Source organism: Parasteatoda tepidariorum, chromosome 6 (genome assembly GCF_982258835.1).
Source record: "Parasteatoda tepidariorum strain Cologne lab strain chromosome 6, Ptep-v5.0, whole genome shotgun sequence".
Taxonomy (NCBI): Eukaryota; Metazoa; Arthropoda; class Arachnida; order Araneae; family Theridiidae; genus Parasteatoda; species Parasteatoda tepidariorum.
The window spans coordinates 104,483,138-104,510,510 of NC_141760.1; the positions used below are offsets into that span (position 1 = coordinate 104,483,138).

General features: G+C 29.4%; 1 protein-coding gene across 5 annotated transcripts in view; it reads left to right on the plus strand.

Annotated features, from left to right (window-relative positions):
- The window catches only part of Lpin (phosphatidate phosphatase LPIN), a 61,969-nt gene extending 34,822 nt beyond the window's left edge, over window positions 1-27,147 (plus strand). For 3 of the 5 annotated variants that reach the window (XM_043052533.3, XM_043052534.3, XM_071178314.2), the window contains exons 6-18: window positions 357-513; window positions 1,389-1,529; window positions 4,034-4,222; window positions 4,303-4,372; window positions 6,400-6,507; window positions 8,280-8,581; window positions 10,604-10,736; window positions 12,542-12,690; window positions 16,413-16,652; window positions 18,324-18,441; window positions 19,918-20,021; window positions 22,585-22,761; window positions 25,643-27,147. In XM_043052533.3, the coding sequence (XP_042908467.2) occupies window positions 357-513; window positions 1,389-1,529; window positions 4,034-4,222; window positions 4,303-4,372; window positions 6,400-6,507; window positions 8,280-8,581; window positions 10,604-10,736; window positions 12,542-12,690; window positions 16,413-16,652; window positions 18,324-18,441; window positions 19,918-20,021; window positions 22,585-22,756 (1,883 nt within the window). In that variant the 3' untranslated portion in view covers window positions 22,757-22,761; window positions 25,643-27,147. The remainder of the gene's footprint in view (window positions 1-356; window positions 514-1,388; window positions 1,530-4,033; window positions 4,223-4,302; window positions 4,373-6,399; window positions 6,508-8,279; window positions 8,582-10,603; window positions 10,737-12,541; window positions 12,691-16,412; window positions 16,653-18,323; window positions 18,442-19,917; window positions 20,022-22,584; window positions 22,762-25,642) is intronic. The other 2 variants (XM_043052535.3, XM_071178315.2) reach the window with 1 other exon arrangement.
- Window positions 27,148-27,373: the final 226 nt, after the last annotated feature.

Genomic DNA, 27,373 nt, shown 5'->3' on the forward strand with positions numbered 1-27,373 from the left:
AATCGAAAAGAATTGGTTTACATTGAGATATTTCCGAAAAAATTCATTTATTATTTCAAAAAAAAATTGATATAACAAAATTTTGAATAGAAACTCTTCAACTTAGGAGCTCAAATTAACATTAGGAAAATAAATAATGCCTAGGGGGAAAGTAATTTTCTTACATAACAAGGTTTACATGATATCGAGATTGTACTGTAATAATAATTTCATGAGATCGTACTGTAATTCATGAATTTTGTTTAAAGTAAATAAATTATTGTAAGTTTATTAATTTATTATTATTTATTTATTTTTTATTTTTTTTGAAAAATTAAATTGGGAAATGTTTTCTTATAAGTATACATATTTTGCAGACGTGGATAAACGCTCAATGCTTGGAGGCATGCTCAATTTTATGCGTTCAACAAAGAAGATCAGGCATATGCCAGAAGCAGAAGGTATTTATCTTTCAGAACTCAATGCTGAGGAACTGGATCCTGAAGTAGCAGCATTATACTTTCCTAAATTTAAGTGAGTTTTTATTTTTATTTTATTGATATATCTTGTGGAGGTGTTATTGGTATAAACCTCAGTATCAGAATTTACAGAGTCAATCCGCAGCACAATCTTCAGGAATTGAAGTTTGTCTGTGACTGTTAACTCAGCCAGAAAAGATTATTGAAAAGTAATAGGCTTAATCTAACATGTGTACAGCAAAATTTGCAAATGTAAGGTAGATAAAATTTTAAATGAAAAAAAGGTGTTAAAATAATAGAAAAATCTCTACACTATTTATAATCAAGCAATTAAGATAGCCTGATCTCAAGTTAGCAGTAACAGTTAGAAAAAAAATTTGTTGGATTACCTGATTAGTATTTTTGTATAATAGTTTTTATCCTGTTTTGGGTTGAAAATCCTTTTCATTCTACGGCAGTTGACAAGGGTATTGCTATTTATTATTTATCATCAACTTGTACTAAATTGAAACTTCTTATATCTAGAATCTCCTTATATCTGTAGTGGTGCTCTACATCAAATAATTCTTGCTTCAATTCCTATACTAGAACATTCAAAATAGATCTGTTGGTGTTATTCAACAATGAAAATTTGATTTTAGTGATATGCCACGAGAAAGCAGCATTTAATAAAATAAAATAAAAAAATTTAATTTGGATCACTATTTTTGTTTAACAAATTTAAATTATAATTCATGCTATTTCTGCTCTGAGTTACTTCTTTAAAATCCTAAGATTTTAAATTTCTTAATACCTTTTTTTTTCTGAAGATATAATTGCATGTTTTTTGCAAAATTTTCTGTACAAAGAATCAGAATTAATCTTGACTTGGTATTAAAGGACATACTATATAATCAATGTATTAATGCTGATATGACCTTGATACTGTAGGTCAAATTATGGCCAACAAGTTACAGATGAAGACGCAGAATCTGGAAAAGGATCCTCTTTACCTCATTCTCCTCACACTGTTGAGGGTTATCCCAGTCAAGATTCTGATAGTGATGACAGATTATCTTTAGATCAATTTAGGTAACACTTTCCCTCTCTCAAGTATTTGAAAAAATTTTTACTGTGTTTAAAAAAAAAAAAAAATTTCTCACACAAGCAACCAGTATATGCATATATATAATGTCTTAATGCAACGCATTATGAAGAGTAATTTTTATCTTAGGATAATTATTCTTAACTAGGAGGCTCCGCCCCCTGCTCGCTAACGCTCGCCAACCCCCGAGAATTGCTACTCAATCCTATGTGGTTCACGCTGTGAACCATGGCTCGCTACGCTCGCTCGCCAATGAACACAATGTTCTAGCACAAAGACATAATATATTATCATCAAAGACATAGTATTTTATCATCAAAGACATAATATTTTATCATCAAAGACATAGTATTGTACTTATGTAGAAGAATTCTACCAATGTTCTTATTGGCTTTTAAAAAAGTATATTAGCTATTTAGATTGTACATGGTGAAAAAATCAAAACATTAGATAAATAAGAAACATATTAGCAAAATAAATTATCAAATATTGCTTCACTAATATTCTGCATTTTAAAGCCTGAAAATTCAATGCATAAATAAACGCGAAATATAAAAAAATTCAATGCATTCAATACAAACACTTAAACGTTTTTTAGACGTTTAGGTAGCTCCCAGTAGAAAAATATCAATTCAACAGCGGCCTTTTAAAGCATTCTCACTTCAATTAATTAATTAATTCCTAATTGAGTTTAAATTAAATATTGTCATGTTTTTAGTGCATGAATCTGAATTGAACAACCTGATAATGCTCACTCTGGTTATTGTTATCTGGTTGCTCACTACGTGCTCTTGCGCGCCGAATCCGATCAATTAAAAATGAAAACTGTTGCCAGCGCGAGAAAAGAAATATCATCGGTTTTATTGATACATACATACGTACGTATTAGCGTTTTATATAATATAGATTTTGAAATATCGTATTAACCATTGTAAAGGAATGCGTCCTGAAGAGAACCTTTATGTTTTCCCATAATAAAAAAATTAACAAACTTTCTATTTTATTTTACAATTCTTCATTGTGTATCTATATACACTGGTGTGTAACGTTTTTAAAGGGTGCTTTTTTTATTGGGTGTTTTTAAAAAGTGCTTAATTTCCTTTTCGGAAATTAGATTTTTTTCTTTACCATGAAGATTTTCGCCACGCACTATGCAAAAGCGTGCTTTTCACATTGTTCTATTCATCGTTTTCACAATTCATTCAAACTCGATCCATTTCGGCTTACTGTCTGTCCGTGGCGTATGAAATCGCCAATCATTTTACGTGTACGTATAGTGAGCTGGGTTCGGTGAGAATCTTGCACTCATTAATAAAACCTGGAAAATACAGGGAATTAAAAAATCATCTCAGATAACAGGGAGAATGCAAGAAGTAATGGATTTTTCCTTATGAACTGGGAGAATACAGGGAATTTTTGTTTCTTATTTTCTTCTTTTACAAAATGTTGACCTCTTAAAGTGTAATTTATGGGATATTAAAAGATGGTTTAGCTATACTATACCAATATATTTGCTGCATTATTATTTTTATGTTGAACTGTTCCTTATTTGTCTAAGTTTTTCCAGCAATTAAAACTAGTATAGTATTAGTTATCCTAATATAGCTTTCACATTTTCATAGTGATTGTGTGTTTCCTCTTAATATATTATGTAGAATGTATACAGCAGGGTGCGTAGTGTTTATGAAAAGTGCTTAAAGGTGCTTATTTTCGATTTTCGCTTCTTAAGGACCTTAAAGTTGTCTTTTTCATTGAGTGTTTTTAAAAAGTGCTTAATTTTCCCTTTTTGAAAGTGATACTTTTTTCTTCCCAATGTCAGTTTTTTTCCACGATTTATACAAAACTGTGCTTTTCACATTGTTCTATTCAACGTTTTCGCAATTCATTCAGCCACAATCCATTTAGGCGTACTAAGGGACCATGGCATATGAAATCGCCAATCATTTTACATGTTTGATTAAATACTTGTGGGTCCGCATGTGTGTGTATTGAGCTGGATTTGGTGAGATTCTTGCACTCTCGTGTGCAACTCTGCTGCATTTTCCACGATGTTTTCAAATTCAGACTTCATTTTCCATCCTCTGATATCGAACTGGAAAATCTCTCGATCATTTTATAATGACTAATATAATCAAGAAAAGAGTTCTTTGTCAGAAACTAGTTATTTTATCATGATCATGTAAAGTCTTTGAAAATTATTTTGTTTATGTATAGAGTGCTTAAAAATATTTTTTGAGTGCTTAAAAAGTACTGAAAAGGTGCTCATTTTTTGTTGAGAGATTTAGCTATGCTCCCTGTAATGTATACAGGGAAGAAAACAGAGAACTTTTTTTCTCTGTGTTTTCACTGTGTGGCAACCCTGCTAAATTTCAGTTACAAAATTTCCCTTACTTAGAGATTAACAAATAAGCCTTACCTATTTAGTTTCCTCCTTCTATCCCACCTTCCTACCCTTTTAATGAATTAATTAGTCCCTTTTCTCCCTCCCCAGCAAAGAGAAGTGTGAAAACATTTCTTATCCTTATAGTGATATTGCTATGTCACTCTGCGGGGGACTTCAAGATCCGGAAGTGGACATTCCCGAAGAACGCTTCCTCCAATCCAAAGTGACCTTCGATGATTTCACAGAAAACCCAGCTGTTCTACAGGATCCTAATTTAGTTATAAGAATAGGGGGAAAGTAAGTTAATCATAAATAACGTTTTGTTATGTAAAGATTCGGACATTAGTTTAATGCTTTTTTTTTCTTTTTTTTTTCAGATTTTATAATTGGTCTACTGCGGCATCAATGTTAACTTCAATTATTATGTTTCAAAGACCATTACCAGAAGTAAGTCATTTGTAAGCATTAAAAGTTTTATTTAATGAAACAGCCTAAACTTCTGCTGCCCCTTAGGTCAGAATAATTATCATTAGACATCACACTCAGGGCTCATAGACCTCCACAGAAACCTGAAAATATTTTTTAAAAAAATGAAATCGTGTAGAAAAATCACTGAAAAGAAAATTTTTACCAAGATCAAAAAATTTAGATTTTTTTCCCCTGAGAAAAATTATTCAAAATATGGTTTTGATTTATGGTTTTGATATTATTCAAATTATTGCAATTTTATTCCTAAATTTGAGTACCAATTTGTTTTTATTTAAATGCATGTGTTTTATTTGAAAAAGAAAGAACAAAATAACTTTGAAGTGACATTGAAATTTAAATCTTAAGTTGTTAATTCTATTTATTTGGAATTTTTGATGTTCTTCAATGGGTATAATTATATCAAAAATCTATTTTTAATAAAATTGAACATTTATTCAGGCTTATATTCTTTAAAAAAAGGAAATCAATAAAGTCACCGCAGTTTAGAACTTAAACGTCACATTTTATTTAACTTGTTTATCTTAAAACAATTTGTGAACTCAACAGTCTATAAGTAGACGCATCACCAATACCTATTGACAGAAAAATTAATAATTCGATATTGGCAAAGTAGTTGGTAATTATTTGTTAACTTTTTTTTTAAGTGGTGCCACTTTTAGACAAAAAATTATGCCATTTTTTTTTTCAAATAAAAGTATAACTTATATTGAATAAATGTATTTTTATTAAAGAAAATTCTGTAGTTGAAGAATATTACATTTTTTTCATCCTAAAAATTAGCAATTTTATTCAAAATAAGATGTTTCTAAAAAAGCTTTTAACCTTCATTAAAAACTTAACTTTAAGAACAATTTTCATTATTTTATTCTATTGTAGTTATCTAAATTAAATAATTTCTTCATAATACAGATCAACCTGTATTTTATGTGACATGCATTTAAAAGCCAATCATCAAAGTAAATATCCAGTTTTATAATTGTTTAACTTCTTAGCCTTTGAAATATTAAGTTACAGTTAAGAAATTTCTCTTAACTACCTTAAAACTATTAAATTTTTACATTATTTGCTAAGAAGTTGCAATTTAAAATGCTAAGCAAACCAAAATTGGTGAGTTTATTTGTCATTAATTCCAATGCACAAAGAAAAAAAAATTTTGAATAATATATACTTAATTGCACATTTGTGTCTTTAAATTTTTGTATCTAAAAATTAATTTAAAGCATTATAAAACTGATCTGTGTTCCAAACTAATATAGCCATTGCTTAATAAGTTTCAGGATGTATGAAATGGTTTATATAATGTGAAATTTTATATAACACAAAGCTTTAGGCTACGTACAAGCAGCTTTTTTCTTCCTCAAAGGAATTTAACCCCACCACAAAATTTGTAAGCTTAAAATCCTTTGTTGTTGCCCCGTTTTACATGGTGGACGTTAAAGGATGTGGGCTTAGACAACGAGAGGACCACCCGTAGGGTCAGCAGAGGGGGAGATAAGGATTGATAGATTTATGAGGAATTAGAATGCAGAAAGCCTGATCTTAACAATTTGTTCTTGCGGAATATAACATTTCTTTCAATTTGTTTTTGTGGGATATCCATTTCATTGAGGAACAAAAAAGCTGTTTACGCGTAGTCTTATGCTTTAAGATTTGTGTAATAGAGATTTTCTAACTGTATTAGATAGAGTAGACTTACTCAACAAGTACTATTTCTAAACCTTAAAATATGGTATTTTTTCATGAGAAAAAAATTTTTGATATTTTTTTCTTGAAAAAAAAGGGAATGTTTTTACATGGCATAGTATTTTTTTTAAATAAATTTAACCTTTATTTTTCTTTCTAACAAACCATATTTCAGTGCCCTATTACATACAAAATCATTTCCTTTGTGATTGAAAATTAGAGAAACTTGATGTACATATCACAAAACTTGTTTATTCATGTAAGGCAAATTTGTTTTTTAAAATTCATGTTTTTGTTTTCAGTCAGCTGCCAATAAAGTCATCAATCAGTATATGCCAAAGAAAAAGAAAAAGTCATACTCATCATGGTGGTCTTGGCGAAGGACAGAAGAATCAAATCTTGATATTGCTGTTAGTACCTCTTGCTTTTAATTTTATTTATTATCACCAAATCAATTGAAGTATTTTAAAAAAAAAAACAATTTTATTTGTCTGAAAATGTCAAACACAAGAATTAAAATGAAAGCTTTTTATATGTATTGAATACATATTGTAAAGTATAAAAAATGGAAAAATTTTAGGATTTTTGTATTGACAACTGTGACGATAAATATCTGATTAATAATTACGGATGGACGCTTTTGTAACTGATCTCAGACTTCAAAAAAAAATTTAAACAGGCATCTTCATCTTTTAAAAAGCATTGAAGATGGAATAGATTAAACTTAACTCATTTTGGATTCACACAAAATCAAATATTTTGCTTTAAGTCAGTTACCCACTAAAGCAAAAGATTGCATACAAAAACGAAACAGAAAAAATTGAAAACCACTAAATTCTCAAAAGAAGCTTTTAAAGCCGGACATTTCAATTTTCTAATTAAATTGTATTTTCAAGAAAAAGTGGAGAAGAAAAAATTAGGTCTAATAGAAACCCTTTTAATTGCTGCATTGTCATAAAAACTATAATTTTGCAAAAAAATTTAACACTAAGATTCACTAACTTTTTCATATTGCTGTATTCCTTGAAAATTGTGATGATGAAAGAATAAAATTCATTAGAAAAGCTGTGTCAAAAGCTTGACGCAGCTTTTTAAATCTTGAAATTTCGTTTTCATAATTTTGCGAGAACATGAAATTTAAAAATTAACATTAATAAAATCTGTATCTGATAATGAATAGTAAAAATACTATTTTAGATTATTCATTATTTAATTTATTAAAATTCAAAAAAAAATTTTTTTTGAAAAATACTTTTCCAAAAAATATTTAGCCGATTACCAATTGGTGGTTGAATATTCGTAACATCTGTAATATTAACTGTGTATTTGTTTTTAAATTTCACTCAGTTAGAGCTTCTGCATTTAAAACAACTATGAATTTTTTTTTTATCAAAATATTAAAGTTAGTTATTGGCAGACTTTTCTAATGGCGAAAAAATCGGTTTGCATTGATTTGATTTTTTAGTTTCGGGTATAAGTTAGTAAGCACTCATATATTTTTAAAAAACTAACTTCAATGAAAAAAAATTTTTTTTGAAGTTTGAAGCAACTTCAGTAACATACAATTTTTTAGAATAATAAAAAACTTTGCGACGATCACATTTTACCCATTGGCAAAATGTTTGTTGTCTAATTTATTTTTTTTGGAAAAGTAACTTTATGTGTTTTCATCTTGGACATGTTCAACTCTTAATCCTGAACTGCTCGGTACTCGATTTCGCAGACATTTGAATGCAGCTCAGGCACATTTTGTGTAAATTCTTTTAATTACTGAATAGACGTTGAACAGCCAATCGAGATCAATATTAACATTTTCGAATTGGTACAATGGTATCGTATTGAAGGAGATTGTAAGCTGTATCATACACCCGTTTAGGACTCACAAGTTCATACATGAAATATGATTTGAAAGATATGCTTTTTTTCAATTTTACATGAACAGTGAATGAATCGTTTGTGGTACGTTGACAATGTGTTATGCATGTTAAATTAAGCACAATAAAAGTGTTTGAGGGACATTGTTAGGATTTCAGGTAATTTGCAAACCAGAAATGTTTAAATTACACCTTAGCCTCATAGTAACTTTATGCAAGGCTCCTTTAAAAATGTTCAGTTAGTAATTTTGAATATGTTTGATCTCCAACAATTGGATTTTTGAGGTTAATTAATTTTCTGCTTCTAGAATAATTCAGCTGCAATGCCTTTGGACGCAAATGAGAACAGCCCAATGGGACCTTTTGAACAAACTCTGTGTGATATTGAATCCAGTGAAAGTGCCAGTGTAGCCATTGACATGACTGTGAAAGAGACATTAGCATCTGTCACTGAAATAGTATCTGAGGAAGTTAAAATTGCCGAAAATATACTGCAGGAGGTCGTGATCGAGAGTCATGAGGTTGTTGTTAAGACTAATGAAGAAAAGATTTCCGAAAGTGAAGAAAGTTCTTTGCGTAGTAGTCCTGAAATTTCACCTGAAACAGTAGAGTGAGTTTATTAAAGGCTTAAAAAAAAATAAATAAATTCCTAATATTTCATTATTAATATCTGCCCAATTACTTGTAATATAATAATTTATGCCTTAAAAATTGAAAAAAACTTCTTTAAGAAGAAGAAATCTTTCTACAAAATCATTAAATATTACTTTAATTGCCCTTAAAATTTGTCAGATTATCAACTAGTTCATAATATTTAAGACTAGGGGGCCAAGCCCCCTGTTCATTGCCGCTCACCAGCCATGATGATTGCTTCGCATTAAATTGTTGAGAAAACAGTTTTTCTACTAAAGTTAAAATTATTCACTTAACATATAATGTACTAAAAGGAATTCTGTTCGCTTACGCTTGTGTCTCCACTTCCCACATCCAAATATTATTATCTATTAGTATTATAAATATTTAGATCAAGTACAGAACAGAAGTAAAAGTAATAATTTTTTAAAATAGCATTTATATTGTTATAACATTATATTGTTCAAACAAATTTAGGGAGTTCCTCAACCATAATTTAATATTTTCGCTTACGAAACGGGCAGATATGTTAAATACTATTTTTGTTTGCATCATCTCAGTGTGCGTGAAGCTAATCATTAAGTTCTAAATCATTTAACACATCTCTTTAACTGCAATTGATAACAGTATATTAATGTTATTTGCATAAAAATAATAATTGTAAAACTGATAATAAGATTAGTCCACCTTTATAAATAACTTTATCTTAAAATGTAATGCAGAATTACATTATATTAATGATAAAAACAGCAGTACTCTTAGTTTTTTAACTCTTAAATTAAAAGCGTAAAAATAAGCAGTGCAGGAAAATAACTTTAAATTAGGGAGACAATAATATTTATAGAAAAACAATACCTTTATGACTTTAATTAATTTTATGCTGATGACAACCAAAACAATATGGAAATGAATGAGGAAAAACTGGATCCCACCATGTGATTCTCCATCCAGTCAAATGTGCAGACAACAATGGAAAACTGCGACACCATCATTAGATTTTTATATATAGTTAGAAATAAGCAAATCTTATATGTAACCATTTACAAACTTTTTAAACCATTTTTTATTTACACATCATTTACGATATGCTGAAAAATAATTCATAGATTAAAGTTTTTAATTCTAAAAGTGTGAAGTCAAGATGAATATTGTAAAGTAATATTTAAACTTGAATTAATTGGAAATATATATGTGTATTAATTGTAAATTTCACGAGTCATATTAAATAAGTATTGTCATAAAAAGTTGTAAACAATATCTTGGTTTTTTATTATTACGAAAAACAATTTATTCAGTATTAATATATATCAATTTCTTTATTTAAACTTTTGAACAATTTTTCTAACAGAGAATTATGATATGCGAAAATTGTTCATAAAAATAAAATATTGCTAAACATTTTCACAGATATAAGTATTAAGCTAAGAATCCTGGATTTAGACCAAGATTATTTTCTGATCCAAATCACATTCTTTAAACTTATTTTTTTATTATGTGTTTATCCTTTTTTTTTTCTTCAATTTTATGACTGAAAATCAATGTTTTAAAAAAAAAAAAAAAATTGCTAACAAAAAATTTATAAATTCTGGATTTAAATTGCTGATTTCATCATTTGAAATTGATCATTTGATATAAATTTACTGTTTTTCTTAAAATTTTCTAGTAGAACATACTTAAAAACCTTAATAATCATCAGAATTCATTGAAAATTTATTTAACGATTTGACTGTGATTTGCATGTATCCTTATGATAGCATTGTTGGAAATATCATAATCTGTGTTCTTCATGAAATAGCCTTGTGCTCAGTGAAAGGATTGTCAATTTCATAACCAAAATTATGGGTTTGCTTCAATTTTTTTAAAGAATATAGCCTTTTTTATTTTATATTTGTCAAATACCTGAGACAATTTGATAAAAATAAAATATATATTTCAATTATCATTGCAAAGATACATTATTATTTTTGAACCTTAACAAATAATAATGTTTTATTTCCAGTGTACAAATTGATCCTCCTCTTGACCTGCCTGAAACAGTTGCTCAAACTCTAACTGGTGCCAAAAATATAGAAGATGTTAAGCCTTTTCCTGAGAAATACAAAAAGTCTCTGAGACTCACCTCTGAACAAATCGTAAGTTTATGACATCATAAGTTAGTATATGCAATCCTTTCATGAAGTTTCAGACCTTTCACAAATTTTTAACCACTAAAAGCAATGCTTTTCACAAAATGTAGTTTTTTAATTAAAATTGCTTTAATTCTTTAAAAATTAATTAATTTGTGTATACTTTGAACGTCGTCATTTTATCGACTAGCAAGTAGCACATTGCTAGTTGAAAAAATGCAGATGCTTGTTAAAAAATGCAGATGCTTGTTAAAAAATGCAGTAGCAAAAATTGCGAATAACTTCTTATGATAAAGATTTTTTATCTTCTTTTCGATCCTTTTCTAAGTGGTTTTTCAAATTATGATATTTTTAACACAATGGTATTACGACGAACGTATTTTAAATTAGAGTTGTCACTACTTGGTGTCCTCGATTAAAACTAAAACCTGTTTGATTCGCCAATCATTTTATCAGGTTTTTAATCCGTTTCCTCATGTTTTTTTATACTCTGGTTTTCAATTACGATGTTATTACAATATGGAATTTTTGATTGAGATTAGTAATTAAAACTTTAAATTATAATAATTCTTGAAAATTGAACAGTGCTTTCAAAACTGTGTCGCCCTATGCTAAAACAATATCCTTTTTTTCTTCTTTTTTTTGTTTATAATAATTATAGCCAAAATTGCATCAAATAAAAAATAAAATTGAATTTCTGAAACGAAAATATATAAATATTGTATTTTGTCGAATTCATCAAATGAAGTGCATAATATTGAGAGAATGAAACTTATATAGACATCTTGTAGCGTGGAAACAATATAAAACAGTGTTATGTGAACTTTCATACAAATATAAACATTTAATATTAACCATTCATTTATTGCAAAATGTTCTACCGTAATGATTATGTTGTGTTTTCTTCATCACAAAATTATTGTGATAACACTTTTAAACATGCTAGTCTGAAGTCCTGGTTTTACTACTAATATTTTTTGGAAATATTTAAATTTGCTACTGATTTTTAAAAAAAATGAAATCATGATCCTAGTGAGTTAAATGTGTTAACTGATAAATGGTATGATAATATTCCCAGTTTCACCTTTTTAATTGATGCCTTCCCCTTGATGATCTCATTTCTCGAGATTTATTTCTTCAATCTTATTGCTTTGTGTTGTATTCAGTTGTAAAAAACAACCTTCTGAAAGGGAAAATTAGCTATTTACTGCAGGTGAATGAACTACAAACTTTCTAAACTAGTTGTGTTATACATCACTACATGCGAATGATTCAAAAGTTCATATAAAAAGTACTGGCAGAGGCCAGTACTTTTGTGGTGGGGCTTTTAAAATGTCAGGAAAATCAGCATAATTTTGAAAGCTTTAGTTTTCGATTGCTTACCAGTCTGTAAAATATTTTTCAAAAAGTGCAGTAGTTGGCAGTCCTGCGTGTGTGCCACTGGCTCATGCCAGCCATGATGCCTGTCTGATAATACGTTAACTGAATGAATACAAAGCCACTACATCTAAAGTTTCTTTTTCATTCCATTGTTGTGTCCAAACTTTACCAAACACTCTAAAGAAAATATTTTTTTACGGAAATAACAGTAATGATAACTACAAATTATAAAAGGAGAGATGAATTATAACTTTGTTTTTCAAAGGAAATGATCCTTATTAGACAAACATGTAAATCACCGCATAAAAATGTGCACTGACTATGTGACTGATCCTTTAGTTTCTGGTCTTTTAGACTAAAAGTGACTAAATTTTCTTTAATTGTCGTCCAAAATTTAAAGGGTACTTAATTTAATAAATTTTCCTTTCCAGAAAAATTTGAATTTGCAAAATGGTCCTAACGAGTTTACATTCAGTGTTACGACAGCTTACCAAGGAACAACAAAATGCACCTGTCATGTTTTCCTATGGAATTATGATGACAAAATAGTAATATCAGATATTGATGGGACAATAACGAAGTAAGTTTTTAGCTTTGTCTGCACTTGATGTGAGCCCATTTCTTGTTTATCATTTTTTGTTTCTTTATTATTTTCTATTCTTTCTTTATTATTATTTTTTATTTCTTGTTTATTAAGTTAATTTTTATTATTTTTTTAAAGAAACTTTGTTAACATAGAAGTTTGTAGTACTACTGGATAGGTCTAATTGAAACATAAGATATATGTTGCATGGGTTGCTGAAAACTGTTAGCTAAGTAATTTTTAAGTCATGTTTACTACAAATTATACAGGATACATGAATAAAACATGACGTTTTTAAAAAGTGTTTAAAGGAGCTTTTTTCATTGGGTGTTTTTTACAAAGTACTTAATTTTCCCTTTTCAAAAATAAAACTTTTTCTTTACCATGTCAATTTTCACCACGTATTATGCAAAAGCGTGGTTTTCACATTGTTCTGTTCAGCATTTTCACAATTCATTCCAACGTAATGCATTTCAGTGTACCATAGCATATGAAAGCACCGATCATTTTACATTTTAATGAAATACTTGCGGGTCGGTATGTGCATGTACTGAGCTGTATTTTGTGGGAAGATATCTAGCGTTCTCACGAACAACTCTGCAGCCTTATGCAAGATATTCTCAATTTCAGGATTCATTTTCCACCTTCTGAAACCAAACCGTAAAATCTTGCTGTCTTTTTATGGTTGCTAATATAATAAAGTAAAGAGTTCTTTGTCAGAAACTAGTTATTTGAGTCGAATCATGTTAGATTAGACCAGTGGCGTACGCAGAATTTTTTCAAGGGGGGTGTTCATAATTTTCTGAAGCTACTAAAAGAAATTCGAGTATGTAATAAAGCACTATTATTTCCCTAATTTAGACACCAAGACAGTTTTGTCTTTTTATTTAGACAGCATTGTTTAGTTAAATTTTGATTTGATTTTTTAAGTTTAAGAACATAATGTAATATCTTCTCGCATGTAATATCCTCTGAAAAAAGTCCAATGTCATATGGGTGGGAAGTAACACTTTGAGGGCCACTTTCACATTCATCAGATTTCGTTATGCTAGAAACGTTTTCTTCAACGGAAGTATCACATTTCTGTACAACAGAAAAACTTACATTGTACTCCGTTCCCCCTTTTATATAATTTTTCACCACATCTCCAAAATTCTCGAATTGTCTCAAAGACGACAGAACGTCTAAGATTCCAGAATCATCGCGTAAAGACCTCGCGAATGACAGTCAGTCTCGAAAACTATCGCGACTGGCAGAACAGAAAGGAACCAGTCCATAACAGTGGTTTCAAAAGTACAACCCTATTATAGTGATTGTTTTTTTTCAGTATTCTGAGAAATACCGTGAGATAAAAAGGTAGGCATAAGGCAAATAAAAATATATAGTCTTAAAAAATAATACCCGCATAATTTCTACTAAAATGTTTATTTTTGCCATTTTGTCTAAGCTCAAGGGGGGTGTTCAAACCCCTAAACCCCTCCCTTGCGTACGCCACTGGATTAGACTAGTTAGATCATGTGAAATCTTTGAAAATTATTTTGCACTTTTTTAATGTATATAGTGCTTATAAATAAAAGGTGCTTTTTTTATTGCTGAAAGATTTAGCTACGCACCCTGTTAAAGTTTTAACCAAAGAAAATTATCCTTATTGTCTGATACCTCATCATTATGTAATCAGTGTTTCTGCCAGAAAATATATCAATATATATATATTAATAGTTTTTTAAAATTTTACTAATGTGTGGTGAAGCTCTACTAAAACGATATACAATGACATAAAAAACTATATGATGAGCTCCATTGACCCTAGATTTGAATCCTTTTGTGTTCTGCTTATGGGGTTGTCTCAAAAATTAGGTTTATTCCCACTGGCGGTTTAGAAAATGGGCAAAATTGGGAGAATGTTTCTTCCCTATCTATTGACTTAAAAAAGAAATAAATAACTAAGCAATTTTGCAAAGACTGCACGTTAAAATACAACTTCGACTTTTTAAGTGCAGAACCGTCAGTGGATTAAGAATATATAACTTATGAAGGAAGATTGTAACCTAGTATCAACAGCCATGCCTCCTGCATTCCTACTTATGTATGTGACAGTGTGTGACATGTTGGTATAATTTCAGTACATTGTTGACCAACAGAATATGCACAACGGATAAGCAGATGCATAAATAAATGAAATATGATATTCTTGAGTGTTTGAACGATTATCTTCCTTTCTATTTTGTTACGTATTGAACAAATTTCAGGAAAAAAAATATTAAAGCTTTTGTTGCATGAACTACATAACAAATCTTTAAAATTTCATTGCGACCATTTCAGTCGAGCAAGAGCTGTGAATCTTAACAGTACTTCCACTTTAAATTGCAACCATCTTGTACTTTGATAACCTAAAATAGATATTCATCTCTCTAAAGTACTTCCTTTTTATTTTTTGGTACACAATTTTTTCCTAACAGATTTTCGGGCTCTTAATAGAAGGTCTTTTTTAAATTAATAACAAAAAAAAATTCTGTAAAAGAATTGTTTTCTGTGTTTGCATAAATGCTTATGACACTGAAATTAAAAGTTCTCAAATTCTCTTTCTTTGTCTGTAGATATCGTTTTTAAAGAGTGCTTATATATGTTTTTTTTTTATTTCAATTTTTTAAATACCTTTTAAAGGTGCTTTTTTCTGAGTTTTTTTTTTAAAAAAGGGCTTAATTTTCCTTTATCGAAAATGAGATTATTTTTCTTTATCGTGTCTGTTTTCTCCACATATTTTGCAAAAGCATTATTTTCAAATTATTCTATTCAACACCTTCACAATTCATTACACAATCTATTTCGGCCTACTGTCGGTCCGTAGCGTATGAAAAGGTTTTACATGTTTGATTAAATACTTACGAGTCCGTATTTGCGTCTTCTGAGCTTGGTTCGGTGAGATTCTTGCTCTCTTATGTGCAACTCTACTGCATTTTGCAAGATATTCTCAATTTCTGGTTTCATTTTCTGCCTTCTGATATTGAACCAAAAAATATTTTCATCATTTTATAATGGCTAATATAATCAAGAAAAAGAATTCTTTGTCAGAGACTTGTTATTTTATCATGTTCATGTAAAGTCTTTGAAAATTATTTTGCATTTTGTTAATGTATATATTGCTTAAAACTATTTTTTGAGTGCTTCAGAAGTACTTAAAAGATGCTTATTTTTTGTTGAAAGATTTGACTGCACACCCTGTAAAAGAATTGTATTCTGTTATTGCATAAATGCTTATGCCACTGAAATTATAAGTTCTTAAACTCTCTTTCTTTGACTATAGACATGAAATGACTTATAAAAATTATCCTGAAATTTCCCATAACTATTATTTATAATATAAAGTAAAGTAATTCTTACTTTTTTTTTCTTTTTTTTGTAATTTGTTTGGAAAACAAATTTAGTAAGTGTTTTGCACACAAGTATAGAAGATTGAAAATACGTATATTTGTTACAGCTTAAATGTGTGGCTGTAGAAATAAGACTCAAAAATGTATGACACATAAAATATTATTGCTGTATATTCATGCTTTTAACGTAAGAAATAATACTAATTTTAAGTTGGGCGACTACTATTTCCGTAATTTTGATAAAATCTTTTTTATTTCCTTCTAAATTGCTAATAAAATTCTTGAAAAATTAAGCATGCAGTTTTTAGGTAATTATTCTGCCCATACTAAGTGTCAATTTATCTCTAGATCTGATGTTTTGGGACATATTCTGCCCATAGTTGGTCACAGCTGGGCTCAACTTGGAGTTGCGAAGTTATTTTCTAAAATTCATAGCAATGGATACAAGTTCCTGTATTTGTCAGCGAGGGCCATCGGACAGGCCAGAATAACGAGGGATTATCTGCGGAGAGTGAGACAGGGCGAGATCTGTTTGCCGGATGGTCCTCTTTTACTTTCTCCAACTTCACTCATTAGTGCACTTCATAGGTAAACTGCTTCTTTTATTAGTACCTGCAATTATTTTCATTCTCTAAAGTTCCAGAAGTGTTTGTTCCGATTATTTTTGATCTGGATTTAAAAAAGCACTTGTAACTGCAACTGGGAATAATAAATTTTTTTTCTTTTTTTCATTTTAATATTTTTTTTAAGAAAAAAGTATGGAAAAAGGAGATTATATATTAACTTGGTGCTAACTTGACTTTTAAAAGTGGATAAGTACTCAATTCATTAGAAACTGCTCATCTTTTTACAACTGTCTTAAAGTAAAAACAATTATTATTCTGTTCATTGTCAGCAGATTCTCTTTGAGTTTCTTCAGTGGTGAAGTATATTTTTTATATAAATATTGTTAGCTGAAGAACCGATGTTCTATTTAAAAAACCGATGCCACTTTTTAAAAAACTTATAACTGATTTCTTTTATTGTTAGCACTTGTCTTTTGGAAAACAAAACAATCATCAAAAAAAGTGTATTAATAATATGGAAATCTATATTTAGTTCTAAATTTTTAAGCAATTTTGGAAGCCAGTTTGTCAATTAAAAGTTTAAAAGAAAATAGCATGTTATAATTTAAATGTTTAATTTCACTGTTAAAAATTAATAGCTATTTTAAAACTATTTTTAATTGGAATATTTTATTAAGTAAATACATATCAATGCTTTTTTAAGAATTATAAATTTTTAAAAACATTATAAATATATATATATAGAAGTGTGTGTTTGCTGAAATAAATAATAATCATCATTTTTGAAATTCTTGAATTGTTTGTTCACAATGTTTTCATAATCATTAACAGTAAACAATGGTATACATTATTTGAGATTTTTACTACAATTCTTATAAAACCTATTTTTTTTACAGATAGTATTATATTTTGTGTTTCATGATAGGATTTAATTTGTTAAATTAAGTCATTTTCTACCATATCATACCTGCCAACTTTCACTCTTTCCGAGAATTGATTATCAGAGTGGTTGTGAAACAATGAACAAAAAAAAATCTGACTCAAAGATGTATTTATACTTTGATCCCATTGAAATTCGCTAGAGCATGGATTATTATGCTTTTATATATTTATTGTAATTATTTATATGTAGTGGTGATCAAACTCATTTATAATTATCATTATAATTCAAGAAGTTAATTGGAATAACATGAGTATTGCTACCACTTTAAATATGAAAATAAAATCTTCCGGAAGATCCGGAAGGGTTGGCAGGTATGCCATATCAATAAATTGTAATTAATTTTATATTTAGGGATTATTGAAAGAAATGTTATTTTTTCTTTTGTTATTTCATTATTGTATAAAATTGTAGGCACTAAGAAGCTGTCAGAAAAAAAATTTAAATATGCTGGTGAGGAAAGAAAATTTAGATTTTCCAAAACCATAATAATGAAGAAAACTAAAGTGCAAAGAGTTGGAAAATCTCATAACCTTGAAGCATTGATTCTATTTACAAAGCAGTGCTGTAACTTCTCCAACTTACAGCCATGTGCAGTAAATTTTTTAAACTGTTTCACGGAATTTGAGACTTTAAAAGAACTGACGTTTCCTATCTTCCAGATTTTTTTTCTCTAGTGACTTTTATTAATTGATGCATTTTAATGAAGATATTTATTGTTATTTATTAAAAATGAATGCTTTTTTTTTACAGAGAAGTGATTGAAAGAAAACCTGAAGAATTCAAAATTAGCTGCTTAAAAGATATACAGTCATTGTACCCAACTTACATGGGAAATCCTTTTTATGCCGGATTTGGTAACAAAATAAACGTAAGTCTGAATAATTTTTGCAGTGTTTCATAGCTTGTTTAAGAGCCATTTTAAAATAAATTGACCCTGCATTTATTATGTTCGATCTTCATAATTAATCATCAGTGTCTTAAGTTTTATACGTGTTTTTAAGTGAAACTTGCTGTGTTTGGCTTGTTTTCTGCTTACAACAAATTAGTTGAAATCTGAAGTTGCTCTCCTCTGACTTATTTATTTAGGCAGAGAAATTTTCTTTGATTTTTCTTGGTTTTTATCAGATTTTTTCCCCTATTGTTGCTAGGTAACTGACATGCTTGAGAAGAAATTACTCTATGTTCATTTTCTTTCTTTCAAGTCCCAGAGTGGACTGGTTGTAAAAGACATGTACGGTGTTCTACTGGTTCAAAGTAGAACACCGAAATCAAGCATCACTGACTGCGGTCAATATGCGGGCGGGTGACCACTTTGATCAACCTGCGTAGGGACCAATAATGTGCGGTTTACTGTTGTACCGTAAAGTGCTCAACTTTGCCCGCAGGTCCCCGAGCAACAATTTTATCTTGACTCCAGTTTGGCTCAAAATCGTCTCAATATGGTTCCTATATGAACATGCAGCGAGGGACCTATATTGGGATGCCTAGATTTTTAATATTAATCATATAAAGGACCAATATCGAGCCTATATTGGGTGAAAAATTAATATAAAGTATCGATGAACCTGATAATTCTATATAAGGCTTATATTGGTTGTTAAGTGACCATTTCATTTTCTTTTCTGTTTGTTTTGTTTTTATTTCCCACTTGCACAAATTCATAATCTTTTAATTATATTTTTTGCTTTTGAAACAAATGAATAAAAATAGCCTACTTTTGTTTTCTTGGCATTTCAATCGTATAATTTAATCCATTCGTTAAAAAAAAACATGTGAACAGAGCACTGACTTCATTCAGCTTTTGGAAATTCCTTTCAGTAACTTAATTTATAATTTAAATCTTCACTTCTATAATTTCACCAAAAAATATGAAAATAAAGAGTTAATAATAAATCTATTTCTAAACTTCAAAGCAAATAAATTAAAAATTGTTGCTCTTGAAAATTCGAAGATATGGCTTATCGCACTTTCAAACATTGTTTCAATGTTCCAAAATGCTATAATTTTTATCGGTGATTGTTTAAATTTAAGCAATTTTCGCATTTACTTATATAATTTTAAAATATTTATTATTGCTTTAAAATTTTTTCACCCTGTGTGTTAAAAATCAACCAATTTATCGGAAACCTATGGGTATTACTTATTCATAACTGAAGTGTGATTTTTTTTTGCCAAAATTTTATGCACATTTAATTTTATGAAGAAAAACATATTTTTGTTGCAAGCGATTTTTTGGAGTGTTCCACCGTTATTTAAGAATTTTTTGATTTCTAAAGCCAAGCTTTATGTATTCTTTACTTAATTATGGATATTGATGTGCATAATCATGTGAAATATTTTTTAGGACAATTGGGCTTACCGAGCTGTCGGAATTCCTCTTACACGATCATTTACTATTAATCATAGAGGAGAGCTTAAATTAGAACTCATTCAGACATTCCAATCTTCGTAAGTTTTCCTCCTTTCCAATATTTATTATTAATCTCATCAAGTGAAAATGTATTGGTTGTAACACATATAGATGGTTAACTAAATGTAAACAATAACAAGCTTCCTAAAACGGGGAGAAATTTAGAAAACTATCGGTTATGCTTACGAGTTCCATGTTTTGAGTGTTATCCCTTATTTGGCTATATTTGTGTAAAGAGCCGTAATGACTATGGGGATATAGCATTCGCCTTCCAATGAAGTGAAATATCCTCAGTGGTAGATTGATCATGGGCTTGAGTCCCCTTGCCGTCGGGCTAACCGTAGGAGGTTCTTGTGGTCTTCCTCTCCATATAACGCAAACGCGGGTTAGTTCCATCAAAAAGTCCTCCACGAAGACAAAATTTCTCCCAATGCTTGATCCAGGAGTTCCCTTGTCTTCTGGATTGGGTTCAAAATTACAAGGCTACAGTGTTGAACACGGGTAGTAAAAAACCCAAAAATTTGGTCGGCTTTTCAATGGTGGTAATAAAATAAATTAAAATCATCCTTTGATAGTGTTCAGTATGATGGATGTAAAGATATATAATACACACGTAACAATAAATAAAACAATTTAGTTACAGTATAATTTAAAGTCGAGGAAGAATTCGATGATAAGAGAAAATATATCCATTGCTATCGAATTAGTAACCAAAAAAGAATGCAATTTTCTGGAAGAATATTATGTTAGTATTTTAAAATTTGTAATATTGTGATATGATATATCTATTGATTATATTCTTCAAAAGCAATTTCTTGGTGATAATGTTGCCATTAGATTTTTATACTGCCTACCTGAATTTGAAAATATATAAACTGGTTGAAATATTAGAATGTATTTTCAGGAATGAAACTGCCATTTGTTAAAAAATCAAGTTTATTTTTTAGATGTGTGTAACTTTCTCAGTTAAAATCGGTACAGTAGGGAATCGATTATCCGGAACGATCAGGACCATCGATATTCCGGATAACTGATTTTTCCGGTTTTCTGAATTGCAATCAAAAGCCGTTTTTTTAGTGTTAAACCCAACGAAAAAAAAAATTTAAAAATAATCTTTAAAAGAAGAAAAAATGATGAAGTAATACATTAATGATTATTTCCAAAATGATGGTAAGGTAAACATCTTTCAAAAAAGAACGAAAAATCCTAAAATCTTATGAGGAAAAAAAAAACTTTTTTTTAAAAAATGGCGGGGAAACTAATCGAATTTCGTTCCGGTTTTTTGGTTTTCCGGATAATGGGTTCTGTACTGTAGTATGTTGTATATTTGTGCAGCTCTTAAAATAAACAATCGATCCAACACATTTAGATGTTACGCATGTAATTCAAACTTAGAAGAATACTCCCAATTTTGGCACCACTTTATTTTTATATAAATATATATGTTATGCAGTCAAACTTCAATTTTGCAAATTTGTCTATTTTGCGATTTTTTTTTCGAGGAACCAAGAACATTTTGGAAATTTCTTCATAAAATAACTTACAATATCAAATATTAATAAATAACCAAATAGCAAAGTGAATTTTCTATTTAACGAACTTTTCTTTACGATCCACTTTCCCTATTCCCCAAAATATTTTGGAACATTTAAAACTTGTTAACAGATTTTAGGGGGGAAGTGACCTTGAATTGATTTTCGCAGCCACTTTTCGAGAAAGTGATAAAATCCCTTTTCCTTTTTGTTCGCATTTCATACAGGAATCCACGAAAGTCAATTTACCAGAAAGCATAACAAAAATTTCTAAAGCATGGAACTATGTTACAGATCATACTATTTGTAACAGTAAAGGTGGGTTCTTAGTCGCCGCAGAGAATTTGGAAAGTGCAGAGGACAAGGATGGCATTCCATTAGAAGAACTTAAAAAAATATGGGTACAACTAAGAGAGAACTATGAAATTATTGATGAACTGATTAATGATTTTCATTTTATTGATTCTAATGCTGCAACCATAGAAACGCATATTTTGGACAGTGTGAAAAATAAAAACAATACAGCAATAAATTGTGAGAAAGAAGATAAAGGTCGAAATGATGAAGAAATCACCATACTTTCATATGATAAAATATTAAAATCATTTGAAACAGTTAGATAGTAGATAATAATTTACAAGATAAAGGTGTATCAATTGCTATTTCAATTATGTCTCATGCTTATGAATTTTAGACCTGTTTTGTGTGGTTTAAGTATTTCAAATGGTGATTTTCTATTTAACGAATTTTCCATTTATACAAACTTTTTATCGGAAATTAGCGACTTCGTTAAATAGGGGTCTGACTGTTTATATATATATCTACACACACATATGTATATATAGATAGATAGACATTAAAATTTATTTCAATGTTAAATATTTATGAATAGACAAATATTAAAATTTTATTTCTAGTTGAAATTAAGAAAAAATAATCATACATTTTATGTTATAGTGAAAATTAAATGGTAAAGACCCTTTGAAATGCTGTTTATTTATATACCAAAGTATTACATTGAAACATAAGCTGTTATGAAGTAAGCTTATAATTTTTTTTCCTCTCACAGATACACCAGATTAAGTGATGATGTTGATCATGTTTTCCCTCCTTTAAAACCAAGCACAAGGGTGAATGGTCATCCCACCCCCATATTTTCCTCCCCTGAAGAATACAGTTACTTTACGTATTGGAGGGAGCCTGTTCGGATCCTCGACGATGATGATGATCTTACAGTATAAATACAGTGAGTATCCAGGCATTTCTCTTACATTCGCAATCTGTGAATAGCTTCTGTATAACTACTATTGAACTTTGTTAATCAGAATTACTGTGGCCTGTCTGGGTTACCAGAAACTCCAATTATAATAGAAGTGCAGTTTTTGTGGGCAAAGCTAAGTTTTCCAATTTTGTTAGATCTCGATAACTCGACATTTCAGCAAACTTTTTTATAATTATTGTAAATCAATAATAATTTTATTAATTGTAAAAGTCAATAAATGATAGAGCATTGAATAAAATCAAATTTTTTTTAATATGAAAGAAATTATCTTACCAAAATAACTATTTTTAAAAAAAATATTAGATATAAAATTAATGTATTTTTAAATTTTATAAAATGCAAAATTTGGTGAAAAAAATTTTGAGATATATTTTTTTTGATCTTTTCGGCAATTTTATTTTTAATTTCTGTTTTTAAAATTTAGGAGGAAGTAGACATTTTTTATGATTTAAATAAATATTAATGAAAATTGATTAAGTAATTTTATTATTAATCTCATGGAGTGAAAATGTATTGGTTGTAACACATATAGATGGTTAACTAAATGTAAACAATAACTAGCTTCCTAAAACGGGGAGAAATTTAGAAAACTATCGATTATGCTTGATTGTTAATTGATTAATGCTTGAAAATTGATTAAGTAATTTGAATTTTTTTTTTTTCAACAGTCCTATTTTTTTAAAAAAAAAAAAAAAAGAAACTTACTATTTTTCTTACCATTTTCTGAAAATTTTGGCTCCTGTCCCTGGACATAACTACCAGTACGATTATTAAATATAAATTCACCAGTATATAAAACATGCTAACTCTATTCACTCTCGAGGTACCTTTTTAGAGACTAAGGTTGACATCGTCAATTACTCCTTTCCCCACAAAACCTTTTTTTTTTTTTTTTTTTTGTTTCTTTTTGCTTAACCCTTAATTAAAGACTTGAGTTGATAGATTTAGAAATAAAATAAAATTCTTATTGAAAAATACATAAGTAAAATATTTACCTATTAATGCTCACCCCAACAAGAATTCTCCTGAACCCTCAGAAAATAACACCTCAAAAGAAAGTAAAAAGAAAATACCACCTCAAACATATCTCCATAATGCTTGTGGATATTCGATGACTTTTTATAACATTTATGCGCCAATATTTGTTCTTTTGACATTGGTATTTGAATTATTTATTTCCTTTAAAATTTAGAAAAATTCTCCACAAGTCCCCAGCGTCTGAGAAAATCATCGTTTCGCTGATTATAAACGCGCAAAAGTGGATACCAAAAATTTTAAAAATAATTGCTCTTTTAACCTTTATTGTTTAAACTACAAATGGTACCATAATGATCTTATTTTCCCAATATATCACTGAAGTCAAACATCGCTATTAACGGTCAGTAGGCTGGTGGGTGACCACTTTGATCAGCCTGCAAAGGAATTGAAGCACAGTATTAGTCCGCTTTAAACTGTTCTACTTTTTATATTATTTTATAACCATCGTTGAACATCCGACCCAATTTTTGGGTTCACGAATACGAGTATTCAATTCCGTAGACTTATAATTTTGAACACTATCCAGAAGACAAGGATATTTTACATCAGCACTGTGGTCTGTGCTAGCCGCGGGCAGAATTTAAATCAACCAGCCAAAACTGGGACCGAACCTAGGTCACCTCATTGGCAGGCAAGCGTTCTATCCCCTGAGCCTCTGCGATTTAAAACTGTTCTACTGCAAAAAGCTTAGATTTTGTTCACTGGCCGCCTGGCTATTAAACGATGGAAGCCATTTCCTACTCAAAGGTTAAAAATTGTTTAGGCGTGTCTTCATATCATCCTCGGGCTGTTTCCCAAGTAGTCATTAGATAACCAGTTAGCTTTAGTGCAACATGAAGTACTTCTACTACTAATTGAGAAATTGATGATAAAAAATGTACATATGGTGCGTAGCGTTTTTAAAAAGTGCTTAAAGGTACTTATTTTCGAATTTGGCCTTTTAAAAGCCCCTAAAGGTGTTTTTTTTTTTTCATGGATTATTTTTAAAAATTTCTTATTTTTCCCTTTTTGAAAATGACTTTTCTTTATCGTGTCAATTTTCGCCACGTGTGCAAGAGCGTGAGTTTCGCATTGTTCTATTCAACGTTTTCACAATTCTTTCAACCACAATCTCTTTCGACATACCTTAGGACCATAGCGTATCAAAGCGCTAACCATTTTACATGTTTGATGAAATACTTTTACTTACAGGTGCTTGTTTTTGTTTTCTTAAAAGCCCTCTAAGGTGCTTTTTTTCATTGGGTGTTTGAAAAGTGCTTAATCCACAATCCATTTCGGCATACCGTCGTTCTATATCATATGAAAGTGCCAATCATTTTACATATTTGATGAAATACTTGTGAGTCTGCATGTCTGTCTACTGAGATTGTTGCACTCTGAGTGCAACTCTGCTGCATTTTGCAAGATATTCTCAATTTCAGGCTTCATTTTCCACCCTCTGATATCAAACCAAAAAATCTCTTTATCATTTTATAATGACTAATATAATCAAGAAGAGTTTTTTTTCGGAAACTTGTTATTTTATCATGATCATGTAAAGTCTAATTATTTTACATTTTGTTAATGTATATAGTGCTTAAAAATATTTTTGAGTGCTTAAAAAGTACTTAAAAGGTGCTTATATTTTGTTGAAAGATTTGACTTCTCACCCTGTGTACAAATTATGTACAAGCCACAAAATGTAGCTCTCAGAAAGAGCAAAAAAGTAAAAAGCTCTTAGTCTCTTGCTTCATAACATTTATACTAAATGTAATGTGTACATATACGGATGAAGTAATTAAAATGTGTGTGTGTGTTTTTTTTTCAGACTTGGTATTTCAGCGGATTGAAATGTACAAATCATGTGATCGGAAATTATTGTGCTCCGCGAGACCTCATTTTAGGTGTGTGTAAGGAAAAGCTTGCTTTCCGAGACATCGTTTCGAAAAAATTTGCCCCGTCAATTGAAACTTATCTTTCGGTCGCACATCATGCATTGTATAGTTTGAAGGAGAGAAAAAAAAACTTGATATTTGTTTATAGGAGCTTATTTTTGTATAATATTGTTGATTTTTCTTCTGCTTCACCATTTTGTTTTGTTTTTCTCAATAATCTCTCCTGGCATTCATTATACAAATTATGTCATTCTATTTTTTTTTAATTTAGAATCTTCTGAATTACAATATTTGTGTATTCATAAACAACTGAAGAGAAAAGCTAAAATTGAAAAAGCAGCCTCAAAATGTATTAAAAAAATATCGAGAAGCTGGGTGAAAAATTTTTCCTCCTAATCACTTTTTTAAGATTTAGCAGAGTAAGTTGATGTTCATTCACTGTAAAACTATAGCAATCTTTTAAACCTGGAAATTTGAGAGCTTTGTTTTTTTATTTTATTTTTTTTATTCGACAGTAATCTATTGTTGAATGAAATTTTACAATGTTAATCGGTGGGAACAAACAGCTGTTTCTGCATAAAAAAACACTCTTTTTACATAAAATCATGGCTACGTAGAATTTATCATCTTATGTGAGGTAACAAAAGAACAATTTGTTTGTTAGTTGCTTTGATCTTGCCAAAGAAATCTGAAAGTTGCAATTTTTGATGTTCCATCTACCTTTTTTATTAATTTGATCGTCTTAGCTTCCATTTCTGCTGAAAGGAAGCATTTTTTGTGCAACAAAAATGTGATATTTATGTGCAAATAAAATCTGAAGACAGTCATACGAAATCAGTTTATAATTCGGAATTAAATGCTGCATTGCACAAAGGGTTTATTCTTTTAAGAAGTACGACTGTTTAGTACAATAGAGCGAGTGACTTTTCATATATCTTTATAAATATTTGACAGAAACACATTTATTAAAGGACCCTATTGAAATTTAATACTGTAAAGCACTCTAATTTCAAAAGTTAAAATTCTATTTTCTGAATCAATTTGATGAAAATTGTTCTAAAAAAATCATTGCATATGCTTACCAGGTGTTTAGATTATCCTCAAGCTATTTCTTATATTTGAGGTTCGACTGTACCTTCATTACATGTATTTTCTTCACCCTCTAAATACTCATTCAAAAATATGGATGTAAGTAAATCCTTATTTTTTACTCCTTATTTACGTTAGTAAATATTTTGTTTTGCTAGAAACTTCAATCATGTTTAAAAAGAATGTATATTTTTTAGTTGTTAGAAAAAAAAATGTATCGAACCATTAATAATGAAAATATTATTAATTTTATGGATCCCCTATGCTGTAACATATCAACTATTTATAAGATGTATAATTTTAAAAAAAGTGTGTGAAATATTTCAAAATAAATTGGCTTCCATTTTTATTTTTTATTGTTTTCATTTTTGTAAAGCGAGTACTTGCTTTTTTTATTATTTTGTAACCGTCATTGAACAGCCGACCCAATTTTTCGGGTTTACGACTGCTAATATTCTGCTCCGTAGCCTTGTAATTTTGAACGCAATCCAGAAGACAAGGGAACTCCTGGATCAAGTATTAAGAGAAATTTGCCTACATGGAAGACTTTTTGATGAAAGTAACCCACATTAGCC